This window comes from Ailuropoda melanoleuca, chromosome X, assembly GCF_002007445.2.
Source record: "Ailuropoda melanoleuca isolate Jingjing chromosome X, ASM200744v2, whole genome shotgun sequence".
Taxonomy (NCBI): Eukaryota; Metazoa; Chordata; class Mammalia; order Carnivora; family Ursidae; genus Ailuropoda; species Ailuropoda melanoleuca.
Genome location: NC_048238.1, coordinates 55,562,881 through 55,578,696, shown reverse-complemented (window position 1 = coordinate 55,578,696; position 15,816 = coordinate 55,562,881). Strand labels below are relative to the sequence as shown.

Genomic DNA, 15,816 nt, shown 5'->3' with positions numbered 1-15,816 from the left:
CAATCCCAATTAAAATTGTAGCAGGATTTTTGTAGATATAGACAAGTTAATTCTAAAATTTATATGGAAAAGTGAGGGAACTACAATAGCCAAAAAAAAAATCTGAAAAAGAAAATAAAAGTCAGAAGACAAATTTTGTCCAATTTTAAGACATGCTATAATTCCACAGTAGTCAAGACAGTGTGGTATTGGCAAAAGGATAGACCCATAAACCAAGGGAACAGAATAAAAAGTAAAATACAGAAATAGACCCACATAAAGATGGTCTGTTGGTTTTTACACAAAGGTGTAATGATAATTCACTGGAAAAAAATACAGTCTTTTCCACAAATGGTGCTAGAACAACTCCACATCACTACAACAGGTACACTTCATAACATATAAAAAATTAATTCAAAATGGTTCATATACCTAAATGTAAAATGTAAGACTAAAACTCTTAGAATGTAGGAGAAAACCTTTGTCACTTTGACTTAAGAAAACTTCTTAGATATGACATCAAAAGTAAAATACTTATGGAAAAATTTACAAATTAGACTTGAACAAAATTTAAAATGTTTTCTCAGAAGAGCCCTGTTAAGAAAATAAAAAGACAAGCCATTGACAGGGAGAAAATATTTGCAAAACACGTATCTGATAAAGGACTTGTATCCAGACTATGTAAAGTGCTCTAAAAGCTCAAAAATAAGAAAGCAAACACCACAATAAAAAATGGGCAAAAGGTTTGAATGGATACTTCACCAAAAAAAGTGGAAATAAGCCCAAGAAAAGATGCTCAACATCACTAGCTATTAGGAAAATGCAAATTAAAACTGCAAGGAGAATCCTTTACACTCATACTGGAATGGGTAAATTTAAAAAAATAGTGATAATTCCAAGTGTTGACAAGGATGCAGAATAATTGGAATTCTCCTACATTTCTGGTGGGAATTCACAATAACACAGGTACTCTGGAAAACAGTTTGACAGTTTGTTATAAAGTTTCTTATAAAGTTAAATACACATTTACCATATGACCCAATAATCCCATTCTTGAATATTTCCCCTAGAATAATGAAAATCAGTGTTCATAACAAAATTAGTATATGAAAATAACAGCTGTATTCTGAGATGGTGGTTACAATATTCTATGCACATGTAAAAGCTCATAGTACACCAAACAAAAGTTAATTTTACTTTATTTAAATTTAAAAATTAAACAATAAAGCCAAAATTTTTAAAAATTCTGTCATGTTTCTCTCAAACTTCCTACAATTTCTTTTCCTCCCCCCCACCACCAGAGAGGTCTCCTTGGAATATCTTCCCAAACTTTGCTAGGTTTTTTTTCCTGACCATCACATTAATCTACTAATTCCTTAGGAAATCTATCCACTCCTTGGCTTAAGAGTGTGTGTATATATAATATATAATTATGTATATATAATATATAATTATGTGTGTATACATATATACACAGTATACATATTATATATACACACATATACATATATATACACACACTCATTCACACACACACACACACTGACAACTTACTGAATATGCTTCTCCAACCCAGGACTCCTTCCTGAACTCCAGACCTGAATAACCAAGTGCCTTTCAACTTCACCGATCCAAAAACCGATTTCCTGTTTTGTTCCCACCCCTTCATCTCCCACCCACATCCAATTAATCACCAAGGTGTGTTGACTGTGTTTCCTAAATATCTCTGGAAGCTGTGTACTTTTTTCTATACTGATGACAATGAACCCAGATCATGTGTCCCCTGTACTGTTATAGTAGCCTCTTAACTGGTTTCCCTGTCTCCAATCTCACCCCTCGTCCAATCCATTCTCCATATCGCAACTAGAATGATGTTAAAAACTCAAATCCATGTAATGACTTTCATTGGCCTCAGCATAGTATGAACTCCTTAACACAGTTTACAAGCCCTTTCATGATCTGGCCCCTGCTCATGTCTCCAGGTTCATATCCCATAATTCTCAACTCCAAAGCTTCCTCTCCACTAGTTTTATCCCTACACCCTATGCTTGACACACTCTACTGCTTTCAATCCCTCATGATTGGGATGCTTTCTCAGCAGTGTCCCATCTCCTCCATTTCAGTCTCCTTCATCTGGCTATATAATACTTGTTTTCCAGATTTCAGCTTCCACATCATTTACTCAGGGTATATAACTGACTGACCTACATAGCTGAGCTGTATGTCCCTTCTGGATGCTACCATAATAATATTATGAGAACACTTTTATTCTGTGTTATAATAATTTATTTACTTGTCTGTCTCCCACACTAGATTGTAAGCTCCTTGAGGGCAGGAACTATGTCTTGTTCACATTTTAGATGTGAAGACAGTGCCTGGCACATGGTAAGTATTCAATAAATATTTGTTGAATGAATGATGAGAAGGAAGGAGAATAAAAAACAGTCTCTGAGATTACAGGTCATTATTTTTCTTTATTCCTTTCTACATTTTTCAGTTATTCTATGATGAATATGAGTTGCTTTTATAATAAACACACTAGAGCTAATTTTAAAGGTATATTAAACATAACAAAAAGAAAAAACTATGAAGAAAATTAAAATCATCTATAATTCCACCACATAAAGAGAACTCATGTTAACATTTGTTGTAGCCCTTCCAATATTTTCTCTGAATATATTTTTTAAACATTGAGATCTTACTGTGTTCAGTTTTGAATTCTGGATTTTTCATGAACGCCAATAGTAATTTCCTATGATAGTAAGGTACTGTTGTTTACTTAATCAATTTCCTACTTTCCAACATTAGGAATTTATCCAGTTTTTCACTATTATAAATAAGGCCATCAATAACGTCATTGGACATTTTCCCTAAATGTCATTTATAATCATTTTCTTAGGATAGAATCCTAGAAGCAAAATTACTGGTATGAACTTAATTTCAAAGACTCTTAAAATATATGGCTGAATTGTTTTCCAAAAAGCTTTTACTAATAACAGCTACTTCAGTGCCTACTATATGCCAGATGTTGTTTCAGGTAGATTTTATTGTGCTTATTTTACAGATGAAGAAACTTAAGGCCCATTGATGTTATTTGTCCAGAGTCACAGAAAAAACAAGTGGCAAAGCTAGAATTCAAATGCAGAACTACCCACTTTCAAAGCTCATGTTGTTTTCTTGTGAATTTCAAAAATAAATATTTTGTGCTGTCAAACAATTACATATTTACTTGAGAAAATGTGGAAAATACAAGTAGAATGTAAAGAAAATAAAAATAAATTACCTGTGAACCTAGCACTTTGAACAATTTAGTATATTTCCTCAGTTTTTTGTTCCAGATACAATCTGGGTTAGAAATAATTATAATATTGTATATATAATTTTTCATCCTGCTCTTTTCACTTAGCATTTTTCAGTGCTGACCCGTACGCTTCATAAACATAATTTTAATGGTTGCATATTATTGTCAAAGGATGTTACTGTGTAGATATTTACAGTTGTTCAGCTTGCCTGTGAATTTCTTTTTTTCATTCCCAGGACCCTCCATCTCCCATGAGGCTTACAGAGTTCAATGTTGGGAACCATTTTAATCTTCGAAATAAGTCACCATGGTGGATTGAAAGTTTCACAATTTAAAAGCATTCCATCAAATACTTGCTGCGTTGAGAGATGTTTCAGGACTTTACAAGTTACTTAATTTACTAACTGAACTCATCATTCTGGTAGCAATTAATTCAAGCCAGTCTTCCTCTCTTTCTTCATTTTACCTCCACAATCTGTAAAAACCTAAATGTAACATATATACTTTTCCAGAGGCTCTTTTTATTCCTCTTCTCAGGTAAAGAGGAATTCAAAAGACTTCCCTGGAGTCTCTAACTCCCCTGGAAAGACTGTTAATTATATTTATAGGGTCTTTGTGGTATAAAGGAGAATCAGACTGTTTGCTGCTTGTGTGCCTGTGCATTTATAAGCATGCATATATGCAGCATATTTACACAAAATTCTGCTGTGGTGTTGTGAAAATCAAGGTTAAAAAAATCCAAGGTTTTTATTCAATTCTGCTTTTTTCCCTAAATAGCAATTTAAATATTTGCTGGGCTGTGAACACCATCCCTATATCAGGTATCTAAAAGTCAAGAGGCATAATCAACACACCATAATCAAGGTCCTCAAATTGGAAATTGAACAACAATGCAAAGCCTGTTCTCTGTCATAAATGTGTTATGTTCCTGAAAGCACAACAGCTAATAGAGAAGATCAGATCAGATTTCCACTGTATTAAACATAAGTATTGGTGTTTTAAAGACTTTTAATGTCAGGCTGTAGTAAAATTCTCCACTTTTATTATTTTCTCTGCTACCTAGCTTTATTTTTGCTTGTATGAATTGTTCTTATGATGAAAGAAAAACTATAACCCTAAGTTATGGACCATAGGTTTTGTTAAGGAGCTTAAGAATAATTTTCAGGTTTAATTACAATACTGTTCATAGGGTAAAGTTTCAAAGTTGAAATTAGCCTAAGGATTAGCACTCAAGATCTGTGTTTTCACAGCAGGGGTTAGTGTACAGATAATGATAACCTAATAGTAATATGCCAATACTTTCTTTTTCTTTTTTTTTTTAGCTTCAGTGGTAGTTCAGCCATTAAGATAATTTACATTCATTTCCCCATTAATTTATAATCAGCCTTTCTTTTTTGTTCTAGTGCCTGAATCAATGAGTATGAACACTAATGCTGAGACTTTATAATAATAATACCTAAGAGCATTGATGGTTTTCATTTCTCAGCCAGTGTTCTAGTGCCCAGCTGCTAGCAATAGAAGTCCCAACTCTTACAGAAATTAGTGAGAGTTAGCGGCATCTTACATATATCAAGGAGTTGACCTCCTAGAAGGACATTAGGTTTACTGAGTAATCCCCCCAAAACCTTTTTGAGTAAAAGAAAATTTGCCTACCACAAACTATTTGGTGTTCAGGTTCCAGTGGAGCTGAGAAAATGAGCAATTCAGCTACTTAAACAAAAAACTTGTTCGTTTGGATCCTCTAGGTGATTTTGGGCCAGGGAAGACATAGCATAAATTAAATGGATTGGGCCAGCATTTCATTTGAGAGAATACTAGACATGACAGACTCTATTAGGGCCAGGGACTGTTTCTCAAACTCAGATGCTAAGAAGCAACGTAGAAGACTGTACACACCAGGTTTCACAAATGAAATTGTGTATGTTCAGGTGGGAAGATTTTTCCCCTTCCGCTCTCTCTCCAAAACCCTCTCTTGTTTAGGTTTTTCTTGAAGGCTTATTTAGCCATTCACATGGTCTTATAATGGACAAACCTTGCCTTTTACTCATATAGTAATACACCTTTCCCTAAAGTTAGGGCCATTACTCAACACCACAGCCCATGGGCCTCAAAGAAATCTTTCCCTTTCCCATCTATCATTTTCTGCCAAGGGTTTAGGCAGGGTAGCTTCTAACTATGATTCAAAGTAAGGAAGGAATCAATAACTTCTTTGATGCATAGAGTGTATCAGCACTTGTCACTGATATAAATCAGGTTATAAAAGACAGTGTCAAGAAACTACAGGAAAGCACTGGAAGGGTAAAGATCAAGAGAGCTATAATGCAGAGCTGATTGTTTAATGTCTTACAGACTTACACCATCTTCAAAGGGCCAAATAAATCAGTTTTAAGTGGGAGCTTGGAGAAATACACCCTATTCCTATCTCAGCCCCTTTGTTGCACTAGTTTATAGACTCTGATAATACCCCTATCCCTGCATAATTCATTATTTAATACGGTACATAGGCATCCCCCGCAATTGATTGACTGTTGACTGACAGAGAGGTTCATGTAATAATTAGTGTATCCTGATCTGGCTCCGTTGCCTGTTTTCCTTGGGGCCCTGTCAAATAACCTCTGTGGGATCTCATTCCCCAATTTTTGGTACCCATATTCCCCTTTTGCAAAATGAAGACACTCATTGTTAGGATCCCACAACTGAAAGGTGCTATGTAACTCCCTAGTGCTCTTATAAGTCTTTCATTGAAGGACTGGAATGAAAACTTGAACCATAACAGTATTTCTAAGCAAACCAGTGTGCTCCATTCTTTCTTCCATGCTCTCGTTGTTGACTTCTTCTTGCAGAGTTTAGATTACTTTATTTAAGTTCTTCAATTTATTCCAACAATGTCCTTGGAACAGAAATCATTTTCCCCATGGTACATCTGGAAAAATTGAGGGCAAAAAAAAATGAAGCGGCTTCCAAAAGCACATAGCTGTCTGGAGCAGACCTCAGTTATCATTTCCAGCGCACTATTAGACTGACTTGGCTTCCCAGTACTGGAATTATCAGGGAACAATTTAGAACATTGAGATCAATTCGGGCAGGATCACATTTCAGAAAAGGTCCACTTCATCTAAAATCTAAAAGTATGCAATTAAACAACTCTTATTTTCTATGTGATATAAATGTAACATGTGTCTCTTTCCCACACTGGTCCCATGTAACACATGTATTTCACACTATGTGACATCAGCCAGTGCCATTATCTCCTCTAGTACCCATAGAGCCCAAGCTCAGGGCTGTCTTTGCCAGGGAAAAGAATGTGCTTCCCCATGTTTATGCAGTATTACACAAAGTGTTGTCATTGAGGTTAATGGAGATTAAGCACAATCCAAGCAAGTATGTTTTAAGAATATTGAATGTATATCATTGTGACATGCACCTGAAATTTAACATGGCCCCAATTCATAAGACTGTAACAGTCATGCAAAGCCTATCCCTTTTACCTCTGATCACACATATATACCTACATACATATGTGCATACACATATGTACACTACACACTGCCCCCAAAGCAGGCTGCTTGGTCATCAGGAGCAAATTCTTTAAAGGAACGATTCTTTGTCCTCTTCTTTTAGAAAAAAGTCCAACATTTACTGCAAGTGAAGAACACTCCATTTATTCATTTATTCATTCTAAAACCTCTACTCCCAGAGTAGCTATGGTACTCGGTGCAAAAGACAAAATTGTTAAACCCTTTCACAAGACCTGTGTTCTTAGAAAATTTATGCGTTCCATCCAATCAGTAGGAAATGGCTTATGAGGTATGGTACATCTGCATTTCTTTAACTTTAGCTATAATATACCATATTAAGTTGTACTCTTTTGAATGCAGGGGTTATGTAATATAATGAACAGGTGGCTCCTAATAGCATGCAACCAACAGCTTTTTGTTCCCCCAGAAGGGCTAGGGCTGCACAGTGTTTAAAACTATTAAATTTGTCCTTTGTATCAGGCTGGTATGTGGCCATCAGCAGAATGAGTTAAAATGGACAATGAATGCAATATATCAGGAAACAGATTTTTAGTAGGGAATGGCATTAACGGCGGCAAAAGAAAAAAAAAAGCAGTAAGGTAAGACGCATTCAAGGAATAATTGCTGTCACCCTGCTGGCTAAATCAACAAAGAGACACAGCAGGAAAGCTGGTACTTAGTCTTGGTAATATATGAAATGTATTGCAGAGCCAGAAAAAGAAAGGCACTGGGGCCCTCAGCAGTTAAGCTGAACTTGTCAATTTGCTATAAATCTCTTTTTCCACCAATCTGCTCAAAGTTATTGTATATGGTATTCTTAAAATCATGTGTCTTGCTACAGAAACACCCACAAATACTAACAAGCTTTATCTTCCTATGTCCCTTATTAAAAGTATATGCATAAAATTGTTTCTTTTGTATATTATGGTTTTGTTAAACAATGTTGGCAAAGCTTCAGATTTCAGACCACCTTAATAGAAATTTCTATACATCTGATTTCACAGGATTACAGTAGAGTTTATTCACTCCCAGGTTGATTGGTATTTGTGTTATGTGGACTCTTCTGTAACATACCTACTGAACTGCCCCCATCCCTGTGCTCAGTATTTCTTATGTTCCTACATGGATATGAGTTGGGAAATTAGCTGTAATGGCTTTTAGATAGAAAGCTGACTAGTCTAATGGCACTTGGTTGTGTTTGGTCTCTGCTCAGCCTCACATCTTTTGCCTTTCCCTCTTTTGTTGTAGTAAGTAAAAAGAAAAAGAAAGAACTTATGTAACTAAAGGTGATATGAATTCTGGTTTATTTTTTCTTACATGAAGACTATGTTTATTATTCTCCAGATGCATGTCACCTGAAAAAAGAATATAATGATCCAAGAAAAGAACACAGTGGTACACTTGCTCCTAAATTATACATTACCCTCAGAGAAATATTTGAAGAGACCCTCATTAAGTAAGTCCCAAGTAGTTTCCCTCAAGAGGTGCACCATCTGCACAAAAAGACCTTTTTGGACAGAATGAAGAAAAGCCTCCCAGTTAGCCAAAAAGAAGACATAAGTCATTCAAAATGCAAAGCATTGAAAGTTGAAGTTTGGAACAGTCATTGCTGACCTCAACTAAATAAAAATGGAAAACATGAATTACTTGGGAGAAGCCCAGCCCATAGAGGTCAGGACTAACACAAAACTGGGAAAAGTCTTTTATTCCAATTAAAATATAAAGTATGTTATAAATATAATTCTAAAATAGTACTTACTTTATCTTAGGTAAAGACCTCAAACATCTCAGCTGAAAATCCTATTTCGTTTATTCCAAGGCCATCAGCTACAAACAGCTTAAATTTGCATCACAGTGTAAAAAAATTCAAATACTGCAAACAAAAGACGAGGAATTTCTTTCTAGACTAAAAATGGGTATAAAGGAGGAAACCTTTATACAAGAATCTTATTTGAATAGAGGTTACTAAGAAAAAGGCAGAGATGAACAAAAGGAAATTTTATTGATATAAAGAAATGTGTAAAAATATTGACATGCATTTTCTTAATGTTATAAACAAACTTCAGATTTTCTCACCATATGCAGGAACATTAAAAACTAATCAATTTCACTTTGAATATTTGAATATTCATTCTCACACAGTACTTTAGTGTTTCAGTATTTGGACTTCCAGCTTTATGGGGTGGAGAATTTACGATAGTAAAAAGCACAATTTAAGCAAATTTTTTAAAAGTATTTGAATATGTTTATAGTTTGGAAAGAAATTTTCCTCTAACCTTAACTCAAGTATTCAAATCAATTTTGCAAATTAGGATAGCATCAGACCCAGATCCTGACTGTGTGACAAATTCTAACATAAACCTGGTTGTGGCAAAGAATTTCAATAAAAGTAAAATGCAATTCACTGTACAGGGAAGCAAAAGTTTTGCCTTTGGAACATTAAACAATGTAGGTTACCAATTATGCAAAAATTGTCATTATCTTACCAATCCACTGTCATACCATACATAAATTACCCTGGACAATTAGAAAGCTCTTATTAGAGTAATGTGGTTCAGAAGGATGCAACAGAAATGCAAATCTTAAATTGCTTCTGAATCACAAGTGTCTGTGTGTGGCAAAACTGCACACTGAGGATTGAGGGTTCTGTGAGATGTAAAAATTCAAGAGAATACTAGGAGAAGTAAGTGAAGATGAGACAGGAAACATAAATATTTAACCCCTTTACCACTTAATTATCACTGCCCCTAAACTCTGAAGCCTTCTATTTTCTACCTACATATTTTCCATTTATTAAAATTGTAAATTTAGTTGAGGGTAAAATTAATTTACCTCTTCGATGTCTATCCTATTAGCTGACTGTTCCAAGACAACTTCAGATTTGCATTTGTATCACTGCCTCTGTCTGAATATCTTAACAGAACTACCTGGAACATCTATTTCTAAACATTATTTTTAAAATATATTCATTTGTCATGAATTTATCGAGTCTTCCACTTTTTGTTCACCTGAAAGTTTTGTACAATCTAATAGCCAAAGTCATCCAAAACAACTTTGTCTTCATATCACTGTTTTCAAAGAATGTGGACCATACAATCCTAGTTGAAAAAGAAAACACTGCAGTTTTATGAAGTCTTTCTATTGCACCCAATCTAGCTTTTAAAACCACTTCTTCATGATAATAATTCTCACTGCCATGAAATATCATCTCTGTTTTTAAATTATTTTTGTGTATAGTTGACATATAATGTTACATTAATTTAAGGTGTTCAACAAAGTGATTCAACTTCTCCATATGTTATGCTCTGCTCACAAGTGTAGCTACCGACAGTTACCATACAACACTATTACAGTATCACTGACTGTATTTTCTATGGCTGTGTCTTTTATGCCCATGACTTATTCATTCCATAACTAGAAGCCTGTATCTCTCTCTCCCCTTCGCCAATTTTGGATACCCCCATCCCACTTCACTCTGGCAACCATCAGTTTGTTCTCTATATTTATAGCTCTGATGGTCTGATTCTGATTTTTGTCTGTTTGTTCCTCATTTGTTTTGTTTTTTAGATTCCACAGATGAGTGAAATCATATGGTATTTGTCCTTCTCAGTCTGAATTATCCGTGTCACAAATGGCAAAATCTCATGCTTTTTATGGCTAATATTCCATTACATATATCCATTCCTTCGTTATCCATTCATCTATCATTGGATATGTAGGTTGCTTCCATATCCTGGCTCTTGTAAATGCTCCTGCGATGAACAAGGATACAAATATATTTCCAAATTAGTGATTTAATTTTCTTTTTTTTTTTTTTTTTTTTTTTTTTTTTAAAATTTTTTTTTTTTTTTTATCCCACAACGCCGGGATCACGCCCTGAGCCGAAGGCAGACGCTTAACCGCTGTGCCACCCAGGCGCCCCAGTGATTTAATTTTCTTTGCATAAAAACCAATTAATGAAATTATTGGATCAACCTAGTATTTCTATTTTTAATTTTTTGAGGAACGTCCATACTGTTTTCAATAGGGGCTGCAATTAACATTTCCACCAATAGTGCATGAGGGTTCCTTTTCCTCCACATCCTTGCCAACACTCATAACTTCTTGTGTTTTTTTATTTTAGCCATTCTGAAAGTTGTGAGGTGATATTTCATTGTGGTTTTGACTTTCATTTCCCTGATGATTAGTAATGTTGAGCATCGTTTCATGTGTCTGTTGGCCATTTGTAGGTCTGCTTTGGAAGAATATCTGTTCAGGTCCTCAGCCCATTTTTCAATTGGATTGTTTATTGGTGTGTTGACTTGTATAAATTCTATGTATATACTAGACAAAAACCCCTTATCAGATGCACAGGGATTTGAAATATCTTCTCCCATTCATTAGGTTGGCTTTTTGTTTTGTTGATGGTTTCCTTCATCGTGGAAAAGCTTTTTATTTTGATGTAGCTCTGAAAGTTTAGTTTTGCTTTTATATCCCTTGTCTTAGGAGACATATCTAGAAAAATGATGCTACAGCCAATGTCAGAGAAATTACTTCCTGTGTTCTCTTCTGGGAGTTTTATGATATCAGGTCTCACATTGAGGTCTTTAATCCATTTTGAGTTTATTTTTGTGTATAACGTTAGATAGTAGTCCAGTTTTATTCTTCCACATTTAGCTTGTCCAGTTTTCCCAACATCATTTATTGAAGGCTGTCTTTCCCTATTGTGTATTTTTGCCTCCTTTGTCATAGACTAATTGACCATATAATCATGGGTTTATTTCTAACTCTGTTCTATTCCACTAATCTATGTGTCTATTTTTGTGACAGTACCATACTGTTCTGATTACTACAGCTTTGTAATATAACTTGAAATCTGGAATTGTTATACCTATAGCTTTGTTCTTTTTTCTCAAGATTGCTTATTATTATTCAGGGTCTTTTGTGGTTCCATACAAATTTGGGGATTATTTGTTCTAGCTCTGTGAAAAATGCTGTTGGTATTTTGATAAGGATTGCACTGAATCTATAGATTTCTTTGGGTAATATGGAAGTTTTAATAATATTTTTTTCCCAGTACTTGAGCATGGAATATCTTTCCATTTGCTTGTGCCATTTTCAATTTTTTTCATCCATGTTTTATAGTTTTCAGAGTATAGGTCATTCACCTCCTTGGTTAAGTTTATTCCTAAATATTTTATTCTTTTTGGTGCAATTGTCAATGAAATTGTTTTCTTCATTTCTCTGCTACTTTATTTTTAACGCATAGAAACACTACTGATTTCTGGGTATTGATATTGTATCCTGCAATTTTACTGAATTCATTTATTACTTCTAATGGTTTTCTGGTGGAGTATTTAGTGTTTTCTATGTATGGTATCAGATCATCTGCAAATAGTGACAACTTAAATTCTTCTTTACCAGTATGGATGCCTCTTATTTCTTTTTCTTGTCTGATTGCTATGGCTAGGGCTTCCAATATTATATTGAATAAAAGTGGCAAGAGTGGAAAGCTTTGTTTTCTTGATTTTAGAGAAAAACTCTGTTTTTCATAATTGAGTATTTTAGCTGTGGATTTTTCATATATGGCCTTTATGGTGTTGAGGTATGCTTCTTCTAAACCCACTTTGTTTAGTTTTATCACAAACAGATGTTGAAATTGTCAAATGCTTTGGGGGCATCAGTTGAGATGATCATATGATTTTTATCCATTTCATTGCTGTGGTGTATCACACTGATTTGCAATTATTGAACCATCCTTGCATCCCTGGAATTAATACGACTTGATTTTGGTGAATGATCCTTTAATGTATCATTGAATGCAATTTGATATTTTGTTGAGGATTTTTGCATCAGTGTTTATCAGGGATACTTGCCTGCAGTCTTTTTTACTGTGTTGTCATTGTCTGGTTTTGGTATCAGGGTAATGCTGGACTTATAAAATGTAGTTGGAAGCTTTTCTTCCTTCTCTATTTTTTTAAATAGTTTGAGGAGAATAATTAGTAACTCTTCTTTAAATGTTTGGTAGAATTTATTTGTGAATCCATCTGGTCCTGGACTTTTATTTTTTGGTAGTTTTTTGACTACTGATTCAATTTTGTTACTAGTACTTGATCTGTTAGATTTTCTATTTATTCCTGATTCACTTTTAGAAAATTGTGTGTTTTGGGGCGCTTGGGTGGCTCAGTCATTAAGCGTCTGCCTTCAGCTCAAGGCATGATCCCGGTATTCTGGGATTGAGCCCCACATCAGGCTCCTCCGCTGGAAGCCTGCTTCTTCCTCTCCCATTCCCCCTGCTTGTGTTCCCTCTCTTGCTGGCTGTCTCTATCTCTGTCAAATAAATAAATAAATAAATAAATAAATAAATAAATAAAAACAAGAAGAAAATTGTATGTTTATAGGAATTTATTCTTTTTTTCTAGTTTGTCCAATTTGTTGCCATATAATTTTTCATAGTATTCTCTGACAATCCTTTGTATTTCTGTGATGTCAGTTTTACTTTTCCTTTAATTTCTTATTTTATTTATTTGTCTCCTTTCTCTTTTTTCTTGATGAGTCTGGCTAAGGGTTAATTTTGTTTATCTTTACAAAGAATCAGCTCTTGGTTTCAGTGATATTTTTCTATTGTTCTTTTAGTCTCTGTGGTATTTATTTCTCCTCCAACCTTTATTATTTCCTTATTTCAACTCACCTTGGGCTTTGTTTGTTCTTTTTTTTCTAGTCCCTTTAGGTGTAAGGTTAGATTGTTTATTTGGGCTTTTTCTTTTTTCATGAGGTAGGCCTATATTACTTTATATTTCCTACTTAGAGCTCCTTTCACTGCACCTTAAAAATATTAGTCCATTTTATTTACATTTTTGTCTTTATGTGTTTTTTAGTTTTTTAATTTAAATTCAATTTGGTTAACAGTTTATTATTAATTTCAGGTAGAATTTAGTGATTAATCAGTTGCATATAACACCCAGTGCCATTCCATCAAGTGCCCTCCTTTATGCCCATCACCCAGTTACCCCACCCCCCACCCATCTCCTCTCCAGCAGCCATCAGTTTCTTTCCAGTTAAGAGTCTCTTATGGCTTGCCTCCCTCTCTGTTTTTATCCTACTTATTTTTCCTTCCCTTCCCTTATGTTCATCTGTTTTGCTTCTTAAACCCCACATTTTGATTCCTTCTTTAATTTCTTCATTGATCCATTTGTTGTTTAGTACCATGTTCTTTAGCCTCCACATATTTAAGTTTTCTCCAGTTGTTTTTTCTTGTGATTTATTTCTAGTTTCATACTGTTGTGGCCAGAGAAGATGCATGGTATAATTTTAACCTTAAATTTTTTGAGTTTGTTTTGTGACCAAACATGTGATCTCTGTTTTCGTATTGATTTTTTGCCTGGATAATTTATCTATCATCTATCTATCTATCTATCTATCTATCTATCTATCTGTCTATCTATCATCTATCTTCATCTATCTCTCCATCATCTATTGATGTAAGTGGAGTATTAATGTCCCCTATTATTATTGCATTACCATCAATTTCTCTCTTTATGTCCATTAATGGTTACTTTTTGTATTTAGGTGCCCCTATGTTGGGTGCATAGATATTTACAATTGTTATATCCTATCATTGGATTGATCCCCTTATCACTACGTAATACCTTTCTTTGTCTCTTATTACCGTCTTCGTTTTAAACTCTGTTTCCTCTGATATAATTATTGCTACCCCATCTTTTTTTTCTCTTCCATGTCCTAAACGTTTTTTCACCCCTTCACTTTCAGTCTGTAAGTGTCTTTAGGTCTGAGGTGTGTTTCTTCTCTCTTTATCTGTAACATTTGACATTTTAACTATTATGTGTCATGGTATGGCCCTCCTTGGTTCATCTTGTTTGGAACTCTGTGATTCTTGAACATAGATATATATTTCCTTCCCTGGTTTAGAGACATTTTCACCTATTATTTCTTCAAAATTTTCTGCCCCCTTCTCTCTTCTTGTCCTGGGATTCCTGTAATGCGAATGTTTGTTTCCTTGATGTTATCCAAGATACCCCTTAACCTATCCTCATTTAAAAAAATTCTATCTTTTTGTTGTTCACTACTCCGTCTTGCAGATCACTGATACATTCTTCTGCATCCAGTCATCTACTGTTGATTCCCTCTATTGTATTTCATCATTTCAGTTACTGTATTCAACTCTGATTGGGTCTTTTTCATATTTCTACATTTTTATCAAAGGTCTCACTGAGTTCTTCCAGTCTTCTTTACAACCAGGTGTGCATAATTAAGATCATTACTTTAAATTCTTTATCAGACATGTTACTTATCTCCATTTCAATTAGTTTTTTTTTCCCTGAGGTTTTGTCTTTTTCTTTCTTTTGGAGCATATTCCTCTAATCCCCCATTTTACTTCACTTTGTTCCTATGGATTAGGTGAAACAGACACTTTACCTAACTTGAAGGAATGGTCTTGTGTATGGTCATTTCCCATGTACACTGCATGTGTTTGATGAATTTTGCTGGCTGGCTAAAACTGGATGGCATGGGCTAGAGGTCTAGAAATCTGCATACAGTTGGCATCCTGGCCAAATAACTAAAGTTGATGTTGGTACAGGCCAGGGGATCCCAGGGTTCTAAGTGCTGAAGGCACCCTAGCAGGACAGGTGAAGCTAAAATGGGTGCAGTCCAGGGGATTGTGGGTCACTCTGTGCAATGCAACCCAGTCAGGCCAACTAAGGCTGAAGTGGTTGCTGGCCAGATTGTCCCAGGGTTCTATACCTAGCATGAATGCAAAAGGTGAAATGGGTGCAATCTCAGGTGCCCCAGGGTTCTCTGCATAGGAAAGGGAGGTCCTTAGGATCTCTGCTCAGTAGGTGCCCTGGCAGGATAGCTGCAGCTAAAGTGGGTACAAGCAAGGTGGTTCCAAAGCCCTACACTAAGAGGGAAACTTGGCAAGATAGCTGAAGCTGAATTGGGTGTAAACTGGGGTTTCCAGGACTTTCCACATATAGAACGCTCTAAAGGGGCAACTGGACCTGAGGTGGGGCATAGGCC

General features: G+C 35.0%; 2 protein-coding genes across 4 annotated transcripts in view; one reads left to right on the top strand and one right to left on the bottom strand.

Moving 5' to 3' along the window:
* Positions 1 to 4,539, top strand: part of ZDHHC15 (zinc finger DHHC-type palmitoyltransferase 15) — a 164,061-nt gene extending 159,522 nt beyond the window's left edge. The window contains exon 12 of one of the 2 annotated variants that reach the window (XM_002929169.4): positions 3,517 to 4,539. The gene's annotated coding sequence lies outside the window, so the exon portion shown is untranslated. Of the gene's footprint in view, positions 1 to 3,043; positions 3,233 to 3,516 lie in introns of those variants that run through there. The other variant, XM_019809840.2, reaches the window with a different exon arrangement.
* UPRT (uracil phosphoribosyltransferase homolog) overlaps positions 1 to 15,816 on the bottom strand; it is a 144,665-nt gene that overhangs the window by 45,156 nt on the left and 83,693 nt on the right. Inside the window, exon 8 of one of the 2 annotated variants that reach the window (XM_034648791.1) lies at positions 4,562 to 6,203. The exons of the other annotated variant lie outside the window; for it this stretch is intronic. Within the exon in view, the coding sequence (XP_034504682.1) occupies positions 6,184 to 6,203 (20 nt within the window). The 3' untranslated portion in view covers positions 4,562 to 6,183. Of the gene's footprint in view, positions 1 to 4,561; positions 6,204 to 15,816 lie in introns of those variants that run through there. 2 annotated transcript variants of the gene reach the window in all.